Raw genomic sequence first — 20,617 nt, 5'->3', positions numbered from 1 at the left:
ACAGAAGGGAATTGGTGAGTATTTATTCACCAAGGCCCCCCCGGGGGTTACAAGAAATAATGGCCACAAGCTAGAAGAGAGCAGATTTAGATTGGATATTAGGAGGAACTTCTTCACAGTTCGAGTGGCCAAGATCTGGAACGGGCTCCCAAGGGAGGTGGTGCTCTCCCCTACCCTGGGGGTCTTCAAGCGAAGGCTAGACCCTACCCTGGGGGTCTTCAAGCGAAGGCTAGATGTGTATCTAGCTGGGGTAATGTAGGCCCAGCACTCTTTCCTGCTTATGCAGGGGGTCGGACTCGATGATCTATTGAGGTCCCTTCCGACCCTAGCATCTATGAATCTATGGGGAAAATCAATTCACCCTGAGCAGGCACCAAGCCTAAATATTTTATCCTCTCTCTTCTAATGGCTTGGTTTCACTGAAGCTACAAGGTACAAGTAGGTTTGCTGGAATCTTGCAGTCTGTGACTGGTAGTCTAATTTCAAGGAGCTGGAAGACTGGAATTGCTGGACCAGACTGAGTGGTGTCAGAACAGTGTCAGAAATAGCACACAGTGCTTGGATCCTCTAATCGGGCTTTGCTAGTGTTGTTAGTGCGTGGCTGCCATGGGCAATATGAATCTGATTGCATTAGGGAGAGGCTTAAACCTTAACCAACATTGTATCTTTTTCTTTAAACAAGGCAGGGTAGCACAGTTTGCCTGACATGCCTGCAGAGAAATGACTGTGCACAAGGGGCTCTTTACGAAAGAAGCTGTCACTTCTGCCTTGTCTCCCTCTGCCAGGGTAGACAGCCGTGTTTAGACTCTGTTTTTGCGTAGGATCATGAAGCTTATCAGGTGTAGGGGGCATACAAGAGACACTGGATGGTCCAGCTCTGTAATTCATTGCCCTGTATGCATGGACCTGGGAGTGCCAGATTCAGCCCTGATATAACACCTTTGACTTCAGTGTACTCACACCAGGGGGGTCTGTTAGCCTGTCTTCACACCAGATATTTCCTCCATGGAGGTGGAAAAGAAGGAATCAGGAATCGTGCCAATCAAGCAGAGAGAGGAGAGGCTGGATCAGGCACCCATCACCCTTGTCTTCTGCCTTTCTTTCCAGCCACTGTTCAGGATTAAGGGAGTGCCCCCTGTGCTACCTCCAAGCAAATTAAATGGTTCTGTCCCCATCCCCACTCTCCATCTCAGCTTTTCTTGAAACCCCAGCTGTCCAGCATCCAACCAAGCCTTGGTCAGGGTCATACTACAAGGAAATGCAAAAAAGCTTCCATTTGATGCCAGCTGCCCGTTTGGTGCTCCAGAGTGTCATGTTATATGCCTATATGCCTAGGGTATTATCCATGTGCTACCCAATTCTTGCAGGACCAATGCATGTTATTAGCTCAGCACAAGGTGGAATCTTTCTTAGTCCACTCACCATATACTACCATTCATAGCTTGCCATTCCTCGGCTTCTTGTCCTGGCTTCTCTACCCTCCAGTCTTATGTAAGTCTTTTCTACTGGAAGGGGCATTGGCAGAAGTGAAGGGAAAAAGCTTTGTGCCCTCACTTTATCTGTGGTATCTGTAGCTGTTGTGTCTGCAACTGTAAGTGAATCTTGTTCCCTTTTCAAGCAGTTTGCTGCTGCTGTCCTCCTCCCTGCCCTTTTATCAGCTGGCTAACACTTCCTTATTATTTATTGACATGGCTTGAAAAGCTGGTGGGATGATGACTTCCATCTCTATAGAAAATTCTTCCCAGAGGGATTGGTTCTGTAGCAAGAAGAAAGTGCACTACTATAGTGAGCACCTTGATTTCTCCACCCTACTCAGCTTCTGTTTGATGCTGGGTTTTTTTCTTTTTTCTTAAGTTCCCACTCCTAAGAGTTTTCCTTTTTTATACTAAGAGGCAGTGGGATTCTCAGTTCTTTCACTCATGATGAAGCTAGTGTAAAAGGAAAGGGGTTGTTTTGTTCATATGTGTTTTCTCCCCTAATAATAAATGGATTTTTTCCTCCCCTGAGTGTGTTCACTGAGCAGAGAAAATGCAGGAGAATTCCCATGCAGTGGGTGGCCAGGCCTGGCTGGAATTAGCAAGTGTTGGGAGGGGTTATGAAAGGCTGTTTTGATTGCTTATGATAAATGTGCCCAGCATGGTACCCTTCCCTTTTTTCCCCCAGCAGAATGCTCCCCTTCCCGTCATCCCAAGCTCCCATTCTCCCCCTGGCTTCAGCTCATTTAAACACCAATAACCTGTGTAGGAAATGCTCTCTGCCTGTATCTGAGCTCTTTTCTGTAGCTAGGGGTTTCTTCTCTTTTTATCTAAACTTATTGGGCCAGACCCACAGCAGCTATATAGTGATGCTTGGCACAAGTGGGGAGTTGGGATGGGAAGGTTGTCTTAAAGCTGAATGTGATTAGAACCACTTTAGCCTTTTTAGAACCTGCTCTGATTTACACTAGGTTGTAAAGAGCACCAGCTACAGTAACTTCCAGCAAGCTGTGAGGTAAGCTTTCTGCTCTAGCCACGCTCTTGCTTAGAAAGTACTGTGGGATTTGGATTCAGCAAGGCAATCACGATGTGAGTCTTACCCAGAGTCTGATTTTTTTTTTTTTTTTTCCTGCTTCTAGTTAGGGTGAATTTCTAAGCCCAGTCCTCAGAGTGCTTGCTTCTTGGTGCTCAGTCTTTTGGTCCTGTGGGTCAGGTTAGTGGCATGGGGCCAGTACACAGGCCTGGATCAAGATCAAGCTTCACATGCTAGAAGTGGGCCCTATGCTGCCTCTGCCCAGCCTGCATGCCTGAATAGGGCTCTGCATGACCGTGGCTGCCCTCCCCACATTGGTTCCACATGCCAGAATTGGCTCTAGGGCCCCCATGTGCCAGCTCATGCCCTGTGCCAGGCCCACCCACCTTTGTGTGCCAGGGTCAGGACTTGGGGCCCTGCGCTGCCCCCTTCTAGCCCCTGCCACCTGAGCACTGAAATTGGGCCTGTGCTGCCCCCAACTATTCCCACATGCTGGGATTGGGCTGAGACACAGCACTGCTGGGCCCCACAGATGGGGATCAGGCCTTACACTGCCCTGTCTGCCTAACTAATCTAGCACACAGGGCCCGGGTCCACACATTTGATATCAGGGGAAGTGGCATTGCTTCCCTACCACCAAATTTTCAAACAGTGGGGAGCCCCACAGACCAAAATACATGGGTGCTGGATCTGGCCCACAAGCCAAAGTGGGGTGTGCTGGGTGGGCCTGAGCACCCCTGGTCTAAACCAAAGTCTTCCAGCAATCACCACCAGTGTTGTGAATTCTGGGATCTGGAACCTACACAGCCAAGCCAATGGTGGATGATACCCATTCTTATATTCCTGTTTTAAAGGTTTGATCCCTGAGTTGAATTCAAAACTGAGCAGAAATCTAAAAGACACTAAAACCCAAACAGATTTTTGGAGAGCCCATGGGAAATACCCATAGGAAGTGAAAGTATCCTCTGCCCATTGGGCTGTGCTGCCCTTGCATAAAAACCTCAAAGGTTATTCAAGGCATTAAGCACAGCTGGGAGAAGGAGGCAGCTCTGAGTCCCAGTTCTCCATGTGACTGTGCCTGGGGCCTGTGCTTGACTTCTTCCTCATGCCTTTGCTTATTCAGGGTTTCAACAGGCAGACAATTTACAGTGAATTAGGAGGCAGAGACTTTCTGCATGCCAGCTGCTTTGCCGCAACTGTCCAGGAGCGTCTGCCTGCTCTTTCCCTGCAGTATGTTAGCTCTATTTCATTTACCATTCATTTGCCACAGGGTAGGTGCAGGCACACACAGACACTTACTACGGAGGAGCTTACATTCATTAAAGTTCTCCCCCACATTAGCTCACTGTAACTCGTTTGCTTGTCTGTACCCTCCAGGTTCCACAGCAGACGCATGTTTCGTGGTGCCCAGAGAGTTCCCACACCTTGATACTGAATTCATAACTGATGAAAGAGTTTACACAAGAATATAAGACTGAAAGGGACCCTGTGGGTCACTGAGTCCAGAGCTTTACCACCAGAAGCAGTCATGGCATAGACATTAAACCTACAGGGGTCTATAAGAATATCTGCTCTAGCCTCCCTCCTTACCAGCACCCCACAAGGCAAAAAAAAACACCCCCCGACACCTCTATACCCATTTTATGCCACTTAGTGTAGAAGACCAAACCCCTCAAAGACTACAGTGCTCCAGTGCTACAGGAAAAGAGCAGGAGAAACCATGGGTAGTGCCAGTGCCTTGGTCACCTTGGTGATCATGACCTGGGAGGCAGTGAAACAGCTCAGGTTGGGGGAAACAAAAGGATCAGTCAGAACTCCAGAAGGATGTCTGAGGACCACAGTCACCCCATCCTGAGTGAAAAATGGCCATATTTTAACTGTGGTCATACAATTCATGGGAACAGCCCAGCCATCAATAATGGGAAAGCAAGCCTCAGCGAATCTGTTATCCACTGAGGCTTGTATCTTGTCTCATATCTTTTGGTTCTGTAATGAAATGTGAGAGAACTGGAAGCCTCCTGTCTGTGTCCAGGCTGCAACAGTCTATTAGATTCATGGCAGTGAAAGGAGAAGTGAGGAGGTTAATAGCACGTGCTTTCCCTTCCCGGAGCTGCAGGCCAGCTGGGGGTTGAAGAACTCTGCTGCTTGATCGTAATAAAGATTGCTAGCAGTTATTTCTTCTCTTTACCTTTTTCTCCTGCCCCCTTCTCTACCTACTTTAAGTAATAGAGAAATAAAAGGTGCATTACAGGGGCCAGGGAGCCTGGCTTGAGCTGCCACTTCGTGTATTCAGTCTCTTCACTTTTGTCTATGAGCAATAGCTGAAATGGAAAGCAAGGAAGTGTGCGTGTGTATGTGCCCACCTGCGACCTTGTCTCATGGCTTTTTGTTTCTCTTCCATTTTCTTAAAGGAAGACAGAAAAGCTCTTTTTTCATTGCAGTTCTATCTCAATGTAAGCAGAGATTGACCTCCCTGAAGTTGTGCCAAGGCCACGTGGCTTTGGCTACCTTAGCTAAGGTTAATGGTGGTGCTCAGAGTTGGGTGATCTCTCAGGTGAAGGCTTGTTCTGCTGGGGTTATCACTATGCAGGTTTTGACAGACCCAGCAGGCACTTTAAGGGACTAATGGAATTCTACTGTTTACATTCTTTATATATACAAATTGGCTTTGTAAATGACCCTGGCATTATTTTTGGGAGGGGAAAAATGAACCAAATATATTGTAAAATGAAGTGGGTGGTGAGGGAAGTTAGGGAATTAACATATTTTAAGACTGTAGGAGCTGGTGTAAGGGGTGGTGGGGAGGAGGATGGACTTCTATCACTCTTTCATGTCAATGATATGTGCAAGCTTTCTACAAGCTGTGGGGAAACTAGCTGCTTTCCCTTAAACCCAGCAGCAGCAGGTGGCAGGGGCCAGCCCTGGCTAGCTGTTGCCGTGGCAGGGCCAGTTTCCTCCTCCCTCCGTGCTGTTTAATCATGATAGCTCCTTGGAGCTCAGTGCATGGAGAAGGTCATTATGTGAGACCAGAGTATGGAGGGAACAGGGGGACTTGAGGTAAAATACACTATCATCATCAAAATAAAAAATCACCCTTTCCCTTGAAAAACAAAGATGGCCAAACACCTTGGCAATATAGTTCTGAACTGGTGCATGCAGATGGAAAGGGGATGGTGTGGTCTAGTATTTAGAATTAGAGACAAGGATTGAGATGGTTCTGTGGCCAACCAAAGTGCCAATTCACTACATGACCCCTTTGTACCTCTCACTCAGCTTCCTTCCTTGTCTGCCAGTTAATCCAGTTTGACTGCTATGGCAAGAAACCTCCCTAAAACTGAATTATGCAACTAGGTGGAGCTCTTTTTAGGAATATATTGGCCTATACTCCAGTACTGTGAAAACATGTTCAGCAGAAAGCAGTGTTGACATGCCCTACAGATCCTATCCCCTAGATGTGAAATGGGACTTGAATATCAGGCACTAGATGAATCTGGTTTGTGTATGAGGAGCAAGAAAGTGCTTCCTGTACTGTAGTGAGGGTTGCTGTTTGGTCACAGGAAGGCATGGGAGTTAGATGTACTAACTGGGGGAAGTGTTTTTGCTACTGAGCCCCAAGCAGGAGCCTGATGAGCTGTCTTTGCTCCCCTCCTAGGCCCTTACAGAGCTGCAGGGAAGAGAGAGAAAGTAGAAACATTTCCAACAGAAGTAGCACAAACCCTTTTCGCAAATAATCAAGAATGAGTCACAAATCTGTTGGGTTTTTTTTTATCTGCGTTTGCCATGAGTCATCTGTAATTTTTTTTTTGTCCAAAATCCTCTCCGATGACCCAAATCTTCAATTATAATCAACAAAGAAGCAAAGTGTTTGCTGGGGAAGGGAAATGTCTTGATTTCAATTTGGTTAACAATGGGTCCCCTCACTCATGCCAGAATGATTTGCAAGGTGTTCTGTACAGAAGTCGGCCTGCTGCCTATGTTATGCTCAATTATGAGGAAAAGGCAAGCACAGAGCAGTGCTGCATAGGGGTATGGAAACATTTGTGTTTGGGATGTTGCTTTAGCATATAATGTTGTGATGCAGCATGATCCTGTCATGACGCAACATCACAGCCCAAAGATGAAAGCTCTTTGAGTGGTGACTTTTGATAGCGTGTTTATTCACCTCCCTGTTTGCTGTGTGAGCTGGATTTGTGGGTCATGGGGCAGATTCATATAAATTGGGACCCTTCCATGAATTTTAGGTAGGAGTTGGTCTTATGTGTAAGCTGATGATGAAAGAACCTCGTAAACTAGGAGACAACTGTCCCCATCTTTCTGCAAGTGCCCTCCTCAGCAAAGGTTTGTGCACGTGCAATTTCTAAACTGCTGTGCTGTTCGCCCCTGACCTGGGGTTTTAAATCTTACTTTAAAAAATAAAATAAAAAAAACAACTGGCACATACACTGCAGCGAGAAACTTAATCGGTAGCTTCAGGCCTGCATTACAACTCTGGCCAGGGATAATATATCTTTAAGTACTTGTAATCTTCTGAAATTCCCCTCAGCCATGCCTGGGAGAGGACTGGAGATTACCAGGGGCAGGGGAGGGAAGTGAGTGGGGTGGGGGGGAACTCTGCCAGACGCACTTCAAGAGACTAATGGATTTCAAATGTTTACATTCTTTATATACAAACCTGCTTTATAAATGATCCTGGCATTATAGTTGTAAAACAAAGTCATAAAAACAGCCTGCAGCTCAGGCAAAGAGCATAAACGGCCCTTTCCACAGGCAGACGAAAGAGAAGCAGAGCACGCACCAATCAATATTTATGTGTGTATCTGTGTTTTTGCAGCATGGAAGGGAGGTGGAGCATGTTACCGATCTAAGCTATGAGCCCCTGTGGTGGGAAGGTGGGGTGGAGGTGCTGATTTTTATGCTAGGTAGATACTGGGTCTCAGGAACATGAAGTGCCATCGGTACAGCCAGTTGGGTGCTGTGCGGGCTTCACTTACAAAGCTGTCACAATGGACCTCACCTCTGAACTTCAGTCCAAATTACCTGCTACTAGCTGTTCCAGTGTCCAGTCCCCACTATCAGTGCACCTCATTCCTAACTTGAGATATACCCCTTACTCCAGTCTGAGGTTTCTCATGGGCTGTGCCTACTAGTGAGGATGAATTGTGCCAAAACTTATGCTACTTTGAGATATTAGTAAAGGCTTGATTGAGGACACTATACTCATTTCACCTGTGATCCTTTCCTTTATTAGGACTTCTGCTTATGCCTATGTGAGTGAACAGCCAGCACACTGATTCATGACTTCCAGAATAGTAAAGTTACTAGAAAAGTCTGGAGACCTAGTTTCTATTCTTCCCCCTTTCAATGAGCTGTATGCACTGCGACACTGGCCAACTGATGTGCCACGTGACATTTTGCCTGCCTCTATAAAGGGAAAAGCAGAATAGTAGCACTGCAGAGGTGCAAAGGCTGCATTAGGAAGTTTGAGGTTGCAGTATGAAAAATTCTAGAGGAATGATTTTTCATTAAAGGAAAGGCTTAACCACTAATGCTAAGTTCGCTTCATTGGCTGTATTTGTTACCCACTCAGCTCTACTCAGTCAGTCCTGTTTGCCAAAAATATCTAGGATGGTGGCATCAGAGGGCTTGTATTACTACTCTAAGTTACTTGCTGAACACGGTATCGAGCAGCAGCTTAAAAAAGGTGAGATCTTCTGTGTTTCAGGGTCTCAGCATGTGTAAAACAGGACTCAGTATAAGGCAAAAAAGTAATACTAAGGCAGCCATTGAACTGCTGTTTCAAAACTATAAGGAGGAAAAAGAACTTGAGATAATGGCTGCATGCATAGGGCCAGGAGAGCCTCACTTCAGCTCACTACTGGCTTGATCATAAAAGCCCCTTCAGTGCTTTGCCAGTACATTTCTGCTTATGTTTGCATGTTTCATCCTGCTTATTGTTTCTGGCTTAAACAAGCAGAGGATGGCCAGTGCTTAGATGCAAGACCTCAAAGAACTGTATCGCTACTACAAGTGGTGTTTGACTTTTGAGCAGAGAGGCAATGTTCCTTCTACTGAAACAAGACTGGCTCAGTATCACAGCCTGGCTGCCCTGCAGTGGTGTGAGTTAGCAGTCATCTGACTGATGCAGTAGGAAAGAGTCTCTCCATCCCCCTGTACTAGTTGTTCTTAACACCATGCAGGGCAGAAACCATGTTTGTGGTGCTTATTAGTTGTTTCTGTGCCCCACTGTTCAGCTGAAACCTTGTTGTGCCTGGCAGTTGTGAGTCATCAAGGGTTTGGAGCTCTTAGCAAAGGACCGTGGTCTGCAATATCATGCTGCAGTGGTTAAACCATGCATTACATTAATAGCGTCACATATGGTATTAATGTGGTCAGTAGTTTTGATTACATTCCTGCAGCTGACCCTGATTCGTCCCTCAGGCATGTTTCCCTGAGTGCTGATACATTGCCCAAATCCCCTTGCTCCTGATCCCTTTAACTTATGAGGGAGCCCCTCGCTTCTGTCTCTGCGTCTAAGTGCAAACAGTTGAAAAGCCTGAGGCTGAATTGATTCAATTTTTGCATGTTAGTCTGAATTGCATAGATTGATCTGATAAGCAAGTGAACAGACATTCACTTTTGATTCAGGAAATGCAGCCACATGCCTGCAGTGGCTCAGGCCAGAAGCTGGGGGGGTGGGGGGGGTGCTAGAGCAGACAGCTTGGGCCAAGGGTAGCCTGCTTACCCTGCAAGGGAGAGTTTGTAAGGGACGTGCAAAGCATCCTGGAATGCAGGGGGACTGAGCTAACTTGAATCTGGAGGGGATCTGGGACAGAAGTTCAATAAACCAATTTAATCTAAATCAGTTACGTCTGATACTACAGCCATTCAGGTTTACCTTAAATCGGTTTCAGCCATTTTGAAAATGGTTTATATGCACTGAACTTCTGTTGCGTTACAGATTTGAACTGTTTTCTGATCACATATACCAGTTTGTGTAATTTCTGTCCCTAGTCTCTCAGGGCTGGCTATTCTCTTGGGGACCTTGATGCATTTGTTACTGATACCTTTATTTATGAGACAAGATATAAAGCTGCCAGAATATATGGTCCTCTGTCCTCACACTGGTGCTTTCTTAACTGGTAGGACTTAGGAGACAGGACATGTATTTATGAAATCCTGCAGTTCTGGAGAACTTTAAATTTTAGCCACATGTTTTGATCTTCATAAAAACGTATCCTCCTTCTCTTCCCCGCACCAGCTTGTTCCGTCTCTCCTTCCACTGTGATGGTTTGAGGCACCAGCCAGCAGCCTGGCACTTGAGTTGAGCAGCAGATTGCAACTACACACCAGGAGGGGATTGTATGCCCTAATTACCCCGTGTCCCAGTGCAATTGGTAGGGTGCTGAGAAAATTACAGACCTGCAAATGAAATCAGGGAGGAAATGGCCAGCAGCAGTAGCAGAGAGGAGAAGAGTCAGGGAGAGAGAGAGAGAGAGAAATTAGCCTGAAGTTTAATTCATTGTTTCCAGAAGAGCAGTTAATGGATTATGACAAATGTCCTACTGTTCTCCCTTAGTGCTGTGTTAAATGGAAATGGAAAGTCAATTTTCCTAAATGGATTTTAAATGATTGACCTCGCATGTTTTTTCACTCGTTTATGTTTGCTTGGGAGGCAGCTTGGTCATCGGGCTTTCTTGGACCACTTCATCTCTTGTTTCCTTGTTATTTCCCATATAGTTTTCAGTGCTCTGGGATATCCCTATTTTATTACCCTTGCTTTCTACCAGAGGTGAGAAAGGAGGGTGTTTGCTTCATTGTGGACAGATCTAGTGATGTTTTCACTAGCCTGGTGATATTAAATACTGTCCTTAACACACCAGTGCCCAAAGACAAGACTTGCAGTTTAAGTAAATTAGCACATGGTCTTCACGTACAAAGAAAAGCCTAAAAATGTGGCCCACTGTTAGTTGTGTAACATTGTGGCCCAATGTTAGTTGAAGGCCTAGGATTTAAAAAGCTAAGTAGAAGAAACCCCAGTTTTATTTTCATAAATAATTATGATATTTTTGAGAACCTGACTCATGATCTTTGAACAGATGAGGCTCATGATTCTATTAATTTAAGTGTTGGGTCCAGGAAAGTTCTGGAGTGACAGCAGTGGTTAGAGCCACCACACTTCCATCGTGCAACCTGGCTTCTGCATCTGAGACCTGAGTTCTGCAGTTTTAAGATTACATCTACGTGTAGGTATCCACTAAGATCCATACCATTAAACTTTGCATACGGCTTAAAGTTGTGATCAAACCTGCATACCTGACTTCTGGTCTCTAGTGACAAGACTAATAGAAGAGACAAGACACATATACACTAATACACGGCACACTAATACAAGAGACAAGGCACACTAATACAAGAGATGAGACTAATTGCTTCTCAGCCTATTGAAGGCTCAGATCAAGTGTAGTCCTTTCGTCAAGTGTTCTAGGATCTGTTTGTCTTTGTATGCCTGTTTTCTAAACAAAATGGCATGGCTAGAATAGAAGCAGTCATGCTGATGTGACCAAGAGATCATGAATATCCAAAATTCATTGAGGTCAAAACTATTATCAGTTCAACAGTGTTGGCTGTAGAAAAAATAAGAAATTAGTTCTTTGGATTATATTTATAGCTGTTCCAAAACCTCTTTTCTTCATTTGTGTGATAGTGTGAACATTGTGTGGAGGGTATGCTCTTTTGAGAGAGAGAATCAAATCAAAAGCTTAGAGAAATGTGCCTGTTTGCAAAAACTGTGGGAGAGTTGGCTGGCACTGGGACCAGTGGAATCCAAAAACCAGCTCTGTCTAAAAACTAAAGAGAAATCTATGTGATTTATGTCGCGGTCGTGGTCAGCTTTCCCAGTGCGAGCCCTGCTGGCGTTTTGTTTGGATCATACTGATGCATTCCTTTAGCCTGTGGTATCAGAGGCTCTGGAGCAGTGCCAACCCTCTGCTTTCCCTCTCAGAGAAGAAAACCTATAAAGAGCTGACATGGAGCAGAAGTTCGGGCAGAAGATGAGACAAGCAGCCTCCTACTCATTTCAGCTTTTAGGTGTAATGTGTGGTTTTTTAAATCCCTGTCATCCTCTTCCATGATTTCTAGATCTGTCTCTCAAGTATGCCCCTTCAGTGCAGCCTCAGGTGCCTTGCACGTCTTGACATTGTATTCACATTACTATTTGTGGAAACAGCGCGGTAGCTCTGACATGAAGTTCCTGCCACAAGTCCTGGGTGCATCATATTTTCTATAGCTGTTTGTGCCGCAGCAAGTACCTTCACCTGGCAAGACCCATAGAACTGTCATACCTGTGGAGTACCAGGGGCCCAGTACCAGTATAAACACTTTTCTGTTTCATAAGCAGAATGATTGGACATAAGCGGGGACATGGCGGAACCACAGGTGCAATAGCTCACAGGAACCACCGTGGTCCCAGTTATGACAGAGTGGTAGAGTGTTGTTGGTCATAAGTGCCTTTACAACTATTATAACCTAACAAAAATGGTCCTTATGTGTTTCTAAGTATTTGCTTTTCTTCTTTGAGAACCCTTCCACTACCCCATCCCTGTCACAACCAAGGGATAATGCCCTTTCTCCTGTAATAGCCTTCCCTCACTGGATAAGGTACAACATGTGCAGCTCCTCCTAAGCCTATGAATACCCTGTATCAGTCAGACCATGTCACTGTAGTGACATCCTCTAAAGTCTCACCTGTAGGGCCCTCTGTCCTGAACAGTCCAGGAATGAGGTACCAAAATGGGTCTTTCTGCAATGTCTTAAGGGTCCTGGGCTGGCTCTGTTTGGTTATATTTCCACCATTTGAATGTGGCACGCTGAAAGTTATGAAGAGAGCTCTCCCTGTAGGCTCCTCAGCAACAGATAAACCAGTCATTTTTCTGCTCCTTCCATCACTGGTGAAGGCATCTGAGAAAGAAGGAAGATGAAGGCAGCCATTCTGCCCTCTATGCCTGGGATATTTGAGCGATAAACAGGGGAAGGATTAAATCAAGAAGAAAGTAATTATTTTCAGGCTTTTAAGAAGGTTTTTCAAACTATGTGAAGTGAAAGTAACACTAGTAGAGGAGTTGGCAGTGATGTGTTAAACAAAGAGCTAATTGGTTTTGACTTGTGTTATGCAGCTTGCAGAGGTATTTTCAGAGCACACTAAGTGGAGTAACTTTTTTCCCTCTTCTCTCACTTTCTTTGCAGGAATTGAGTATGGCGATGTGCTTCCAGATTCTTTCCCATCAGCCCCTGCAGAGACCCTCCCCCATTTCCTGCTGGAGCCACAGGATGCATACATTGTCAAGAACAAGCCTGTGGAGCTTATCTGTAGAGCCAACCCTGCCACCCAAATCTATTTCAAGTGCAATGGCGAGTGGGTCAACCAGAATGACCATATCACAAAGGAGAGCCTGGATGAGGTCACTGGTGAGAAACCACTGCACACCCATTCTGGCCCAGTTACCTTTTTCCTTCCCCTCTCTTCATTTCTTTCTGTCTTTATAAAGGCTGTGCTGTCTGTAGCACACTGGCATTTAAAACACATTTTTTAGGCATGATTGCAATGGAGGAATAATGATATATTTCTAGATATCACTTTCAGTGGTGAACTTACAGGATGGTTCCCCTTCAAGTGTCTTAGGTGCCTGGTGTGCATTCACTTAATGGCATGATGATGTCTGTTCTCTGATCCCAACAGTTGCACCTCCTCTTATGTCACACATGCCTGGCATAACACATGATTTTAAGATACAGGATCAGATCCCAATCATGCCATTACTACTTCCCAGTAGCCTGACATCCCCCTGCACCAGTAAATAGAAAGCTAGGTGCCTGGTGAACCACTGTGGTCCTGGGGCTGGGCTGGACAATCAGTTGAGGGCCAGCTGGAGATTTGAGCACAGTGCCAAAGGTGACACCAACAATCAGCTGTTTGCGGGTTCCAGTCCTGGGACTGCACTTGGGCCTGTAGCACAGCCCTGCTATGCAGCTCAGGCTGCATGCTGGGGACCCTTTCACACATTCAATTTATAGCACAATGGAAAGCTGCTGCAAAATTATAACATATATTTTGTGGGAAAAAATAGTGGCTTATTTCCCATTTGATTGCACCATTAGTTGCCTGACCACTGGGCCTCTATTTAAGAAGCGATTAATTGATTAATCACATCTTAAGTGTAACATCTACCAGAGGCCTCTAGAAACCTTTTCCTGGGCCATTACAGTTACATATTTCTGAAATTCAGGAGAGGACCTATTACCTCATAAGAAATGAACAAGGTATAAGACTCAAAGCACGAGAAGCAGCTAAAAGCTTTTATGCTAGCTTGCATCTGTAGTAATTAGTAGTGAGGTGGCAAATGAACTGAGCCCTTAGTGATGCTAATATAGGCTCTAATAACTCAGGATGCAATTGTCCTGGAGAGAGACTATGATTGCTCTGACTATTTACTAGTTTGTGTTTTGTTGGCTGCCTGGAGGGAGGCCTTATCTGTACAGATTACCCTTTCGTCTGCTGAAAAGCATGGGCTGGACTGGCGCAGAGAAAGTAAGTCTGGGAGCAGGTAGTCAAGGCAGTAGTGTTCTTTAGAACAAAGTCATCAAATTGAATTATTGTGATGCTGTGTTGTGATGTCACTTTTCCATCTTTGGGCCCCTGTGTCAGTGTTAATGCTGCATCCTTACGTCACGGCGCACCATCAAGTAGTAGCAACCTAACAATGCATATCTGGTCACAATGCAGCTCACTGTATCATCCAGTCAAGAAATGGAATTGACCACACAGTTGTCTAACTCATCTCTTGGCCAACATAGTTGTCCCTGTTTTGTACTTATAGCTGTTCTATTCAGCCCTCCCTTGATTCCTTCCTATTATTTTCTACTTTCCTTTTGTATCAAATTAAGCATCTGTTCTTCTTGGCTGTCTCTCCCATCCAACTACTTGGAGATTGATAAAGTTTCACTTTGTTAATCCTTGCTTATTCAAGCTATATGCATTTCACTTTTGTTTAATCTTCCTCAAAATAAATGTCTCCAAACCACTGATCATTTTTGCTGCTCTTGACTATATCTAGTATATCCTGATGGGACTGTACATGATTGAATGTGTTGTTGGAGGGAATATTCACGTAAGAACCAAAGACTAAAGGACTGTGACCTCCATTCTGTATAACATGATGTCTGTATACTCCACCCAAAATTGCATTGATCTTTTGTGCTGCCATATCTTCTTTCTAGCTAATAGCTAATTTGCACTCCTCTATCATCTGAAAGTCCCTTTCAATATTTACTCCTTCCTGATTTTTCTTCCTTCCATTGTGCATCTATGTTTGAGATTATTTTCCCGCAGGTGTATTAGCTGGTATTTTTCCAATTCATTTTTATCATTTCCTGCCCATGTTTCCAATCTTACTAGGTCATTTTCTATGATTTCTTTGTCTTCGCTGCTATTTACAGCCCTTCTCAATTTTCCATCCTCTGTGAATTTTAATAGAATTGTTGCTTCTTCAAGATCATTGATGAAGATATTAAATAAGGGTGGACCTATCAAATCCTCTTGCTGTACCCCACCAAAAAGTAATTCATCAGCAAGTTAAAAACAATTGCTTCTTGGAACAACAGGTAGTTCTAAACCACACACACAGCAGAGACATTCTCAGCTTAGTCCTATGCAACAAACAAGCCTATTCAAGAAGTTATTGTAATTGAGTCAGTTAATAGCAGTAACCACAATATAATTACGGTCAGTACCTTTGCAGGAGAAATCAAACTAGCATAGCTGTTGTAGATGAAAATTATTCCTCTCCAAGGTACCGATGTCAACAAAACAGTGGATAAAATTGGACTTTCATAATGTAACTCACAAGAAGCTGTTAAGAAACTAAGCAGTTGTGGAGTGAAAGAAGTAAAATACTGTAGCGCAGATCAGAAAGTAGCTAAGAGGAAATAAAATGAGAGTTGGACTATATGCTCCATTGTTAACGCAGCAAAAGTTAACAATGAAGAAAGCACTGGGAACAGTTCTGGTCAAATGAATTCAGAAGACTTTTGGGCAGAATTTTCAGAGGCATGTAAGGGAATCTGGGATGCAATTTTCATCCGATGTCATTGGCTTCATGGAGTAGAGTAGAGAGGCAGGGTGCTACTGCAAGAGATGGCATCAGAGGCCAGGTTAACCCTTTCCTGGCCCTGCAACTGCTTCAGTTTTATATGGCAGAAAACAATTCAAAGCCCTGAATTTGGTGGTGGCTGCAGGGCCAGGGAATAGTGGCTCTTGGCAGTGATACCTCCTCTTTCAGCAGCATCCTGTCCCCACTCTGCTCCACAGAGTGCTCTGCTTCCTTTACTGAACGCCCACATGCAGCACATGTGCTGCGGGTTGGCCACCCCTGGTCTAGGGAAAACCCTGAAAAACTTTAGAAGAAGCTAACAAAGCTAGGTGAATGGGTGTCACAGTGGCTGATGAAAGTCAGTGGTGTCCAAAATAAGGTGATGCTCATCAAAAGCTACCCACAATTACTCAGGCCTGTTTCAGAGCTCTAAATTAACTGGAGTCATACAGGGAGAGAAGACATGGGGTCAGGGCAGACAGCTTGATAAAAAGCTGTGTTCAGTGTTTCTTGGCAACCAAAAATGCAAAAAGTCCACATGGGGAATAAGACAGAAAATAATACTGAGACTTTTATATTGTCATTGTATAAACCAATAATATGTCCTTACCTGGACCACTTTTATTAACCCTCTCTCAAAAAGATAAAGCAGAAATTGGCAATGAAAGTGATTAGGGGCAGACAAAGATTTCCATTTGGGAAAAGATTGAAAAGTTTGGGGCTGTTTTATTCAGAGAGAAGATGAATCAGAGGGTAGAGAGTACAAAATAAATGACACAGAGTAGGTAGATCATGTGCTTCTCATTATTCAACGAGAGGACATTTAATGAAATTGAAAGGCAGCATATTTCAAACTGCAAAAGGAAATACTTTTCTTGCACAATGCATAATCAACCTGTAGGACTCATTCCTACAACGTATCATAAAGGCCAAGAGCTTAGTCAGATTCACAAAAGGATTAGATGTTTAATGGATAATGAGAACATTCACAGATAGGATTTAAAATGAGTATGAGGGGATATAAACTCTCTCATGCATCAGAGCATATGTCAACCACTAGCAGCCTGGATTAAGGGAGAACTTACCTTAGGGTTGTATATTCCATAGTTATCCATTACAGGGTTTCTTGCCTCTTCCTCTGAAAATCTGTTATTGGCTATTGATTAGCTGGGACCACTAGTTAGATTTTAATCAGATGATTCACTTGAGATTCCATACCATTTCTGTCACTGATTTTGTAATTGTCCGGAAGCAAAAAACCAGTCAGGTTCCTCATGTTGAATCTGTTCTTTCTAAAACCACCAGTATGATGGAGTCATTATCATTTGAAGTCATGACTGAAAGATGGAATACAGATATTAAAAAGCTACTCATTACAGAAGACATGGGTTGGATGCAGAAATTACAGGGTGTGATTCCAGAGCTTCTGTTACCACTATTGCTTCTGTCCTTAAAATATATGAATTGTGTACATTGTTCATGACCCTGCTAGGCTTTGATGAGGGGGGCGGGGGTCCCTCTTTTTTTTTTCCTTACCAATACTCTACTATAAGCAGAGTAACTGTCAGGCTCACTCTTCTTGCTTCTCAGCTGATCATCACTACATTGTCTTTTCTCCAATCAGTATTTCTCAAGATTTCCACAAATTTTTAAAATCACATATCAGTGATATCTATGGACCAGCTGATTCATATATGTTTGTATTTTCCAACTATTCATTTATCTATCTGTTGAAAACTGCCCAATTGTTTTACTGTGTTTTCTTGTTGAATGCAGATTGTAAAAGCCTGTGGTATCCTCAGCCATTTTGAAATTGTTCATTTAATCCTTTGCTTAATTTATTAAGCAATCTGTTTTCCCCCAATCAGATTTATAAAATCTTATCTCATCTCACCTACGGTCATAGTTTCATAGTTTGTAGGGTCAGAAGCAGATCATCAAGTTGGACCCCCTGCCATGGGAAGGAAAGAGTACTGGGGTCAAACGACCCCAGCAAGGTGTTCGTCTAGCTTTGTCTTAAAGACCCCCAGGGTAGGAGCCTGCACCACTTCTCTTGGAAGTTGGTTCCAGATCCTAGCCGCCCTGACCGTGAAGTAGCGCCTCCTGATATCTAGCCTAAATCTACCCTCTGCCAGCTTGTGACCGTTATTTCTAGTCACTCCTGGTAGAGCTCGGGGGAACAGGGACTTCCCCAGTGCCTGCTGGTCCCCTCTGACTAGTTTGTAACAGGCCACTAAATCCCCCCTCAGCCTTCTCTTGTGGAGGCTGAACAGGTTCAGGTCCCTTAGCCTGTCCTTATAGGGCCTGCCCTACTGTCCCCTGATCATGCAAGTGGCCCTCCTCTGGACCATGGAGAGCCATGTTGTCCACATCCCTCCTGAAGTGCGGCTCCCAGAACTGGACGCAGTACTACAACTGCAGTCTGACCAGTGCCGCATAGAGGGGGAGGATCACCTCTTTGGACCTGCTCGAGATGCATCTGTGGATGCATGACAAGGTATGGTTGGCCTTCCTGACTACCCATGTCCCTTTGACTTATAGCATAGTATTTCAATCTAGACTTTTTATTGTCCATAACTTTTTCTTCCCTAGTCTTAACTCTGAGTTGACTTCATTCTGTAAGTTCTCGTTGGCCTGCTTCTCCACAGCCATTCAGTAAAAGAAAGTCTGTGTTTAACTGACATTTGAGCAATTCCGCATAAAATCCCAAAGGTTCTTTCCTGCATTTTGTTTTCCAGAGAATTTCTAGACTCTTAGACCTTATCTTCTAGATTTCCTAATAAATACATATATTGAGGACTCTACTTGCTATGTGAGCTGAGTTTGCAAGTTGCTGGTCAAACCCATGAAAATTAAGGTTGTTGTGCAAGTTTAGGGATGGATGGCTGCCCTCAAGATAGGTGCCTCACAAATCGGCCTTTTCAGTCCCTCCCAGGTTATTGTTTCCTTCTGGGTTCACATATGGCAGCTATCTCTGTAGTTGGTGATTACCAGGAAAAGGTGTGGTGATGAAGTGATGTTGTCATCGTTTTGTTAGCGATAAGTGATTTCAGAAAGGAAAAATATTTCTTGTCTCCTGAGCTGTTCGTTCATTCTTTTGTTTGCTGTGTTCAGATATTTTTCTATCTTGAACGAATGTCTACCTGTAATTAAAGTTTCCATTAAATAAGTCTGTGCTGCACTGTTGAGCTTCTGCAAAGGTCTATGTAAAATGCACATGAAGACTAAATTACTTGATTAGAATAAAAGTTACCAGCATGAATATCAAATGAACTCAGGATGTAAAGAAGCTTTAAATTCCCAGGAGTCTAGTTGCCATGTAGTACTGTAATCCCAGCTGTGCCACCACTGCAGCAGCTAAAAGAGCCAAATGCCTGGTATGATTCATGCGTGTTAGTGGTTGAGGGCAGTCCAAAAGAGTATGGTAAAATGCAAGAATTTTATACTGGATCAGATGCGGTAGCAGAGCAAACCCTTCAAAAAGCAAACAGTGCATGTGGCTATATGCAGTGTTGTGGAGCAGCTAATGCTTTGGTCACTACACATCTTTTATCTGTAATTAACTTGCAGCACTTCCTAGCATTTATATATCCACTATGGGTCTTTGCTCAGAATTGAAAATCCTCATACTGTAGAAAATAAACACTGGTTGTCTACTGCAATTCCTGTGTTCATTAAGTTCAAGAAAGGCTTCATAAGCAAAAATGTGTAAGATCTTCACCTGAAAACTTGGGCAGTTGCTTAATAGACATGCTATAGTTAAACAACAAGAATTTGTTCTAATGTAATAAGATGGTGACTGCCAGTGGATTCTGTCCTGATGGAAGGAATGAGACTCTGTTTAGCACAACAAAAACACTCCCAACACACAATGAAGTCACGAACATTTTTACTGCAGCTTGTCACAGTTCCTGGTTGTCACAGCCCTTGTAAACTTCCTACAGCTGGATGACACCAGGCTGCTGAGTTTGGGTTCCAGCATACTAGGACTCTGGGCTTTTAAGCTTCCTATGCTTTTAGTAGGCTGAAACACTGGTTATTTCCTTGCCTTCTCTATCACAGATAGGTACAGCCTCTCTCTTTGTTACCCCTTTAGAGAAACTGGACCTAGGAGCTCAACAACCTGAGACCCTCTGCACATGCACGTGCACGTGCACGTGCACATAAATGCACCCAATCTCTTTGCCGGAGCTTCGGCCACCAACTCCCAGAATTCCAGTCTTGTAGATGCCCTGAGTTTAGAGGTAGCTTCTTCCAGGACATGGGACAGTTGAAGGAAATACATAGGCTTTATAAGTGTTCTAAAAACTACCAATTCCTTACTTTATCTAGCACAAGAATTAGGCAGCTCTAAGGGATTTAGGTCAGAGTTTCTTAAAATAATCCTGAGTCCATCTTCCTGCACATGGTTTCTCCAGTGAACTATAAGATGTTTGTCCATCTCCTCCCACTTCTGTACCCAGTGTCTTTGGGATGGTCCTGCAGTTAAAGGACCATCTAAGTTCTTCTTCCCTGACCAAGCTCTTTTATGTACTTTTGAGGTTTTTTGAGTCTCTCTTTGTCAGGTGAGTCCTTGTCAGCCTGGCAAGGTGATCAAAGTCCACCACCAAGTGATCCATTGCTTAGTTACCTCCCTGTGAAGTTCAGACTTGACAAACTGGTTTACCCTCTGCAGTCACCATTTCTTTGTTCAAAGATCCCATATTTAAAGTGGTGATTGTGGTTTGCTGCAAATACACAGAGAGAGAACCCAATATCAAATGGATTTCATAAGATGGATGTATCCAAATCATCACACCTGACAAACTGCATCTCTGAGTAATGATTTCTCCAAATACCCCATCTCTGGTTCTTAGGCCTCTCTTTGCATCTTACTTGAAATTGAATCCTATGATTCTTTTACTCACAGATAAGTCCTGTTTGTACCTACCTGGTTCACCTCAGCAGGTCTGACATCTGGCCAT

At 44.0% G+C, this 20,617-nt stretch overlaps 1 protein-coding gene across 5 annotated transcripts in view; it reads left to right on the top strand.

Annotated features, from left to right (window-relative positions):
- The window catches only part of UNC5B (unc-5 netrin receptor B), a 154,661-nt gene that overhangs the window by 95,816 nt on the left and 38,228 nt on the right, over positions 1–20,617 (top strand). For all 5 annotated transcript variants that reach the window (XM_090056835.1, XM_090056836.1, XM_090056834.1 and 2 more), the window contains exon 2: positions 12,751–12,972. In XM_090056835.1, coding sequence (XP_089912961.1) covers positions 12,751–12,972 — 222 coding nt within the window. The remainder of the gene's footprint in view (positions 1–12,750; positions 12,973–20,617) is intronic.

The sequence above is a fragment of the Crocodylus siamensis genome, chromosome 7 (genome assembly GCF_052110815.1).
Source record: "Crocodylus siamensis isolate JL-2025a chromosome 7, ASM5211081v1, whole genome shotgun sequence".
NCBI classification, from domain to species: Eukaryota; Metazoa; Chordata; order Crocodylia; family Crocodylidae; genus Crocodylus; species Crocodylus siamensis.
This window is presented reverse-complemented; position numbering and strand designations above follow the sequence as displayed.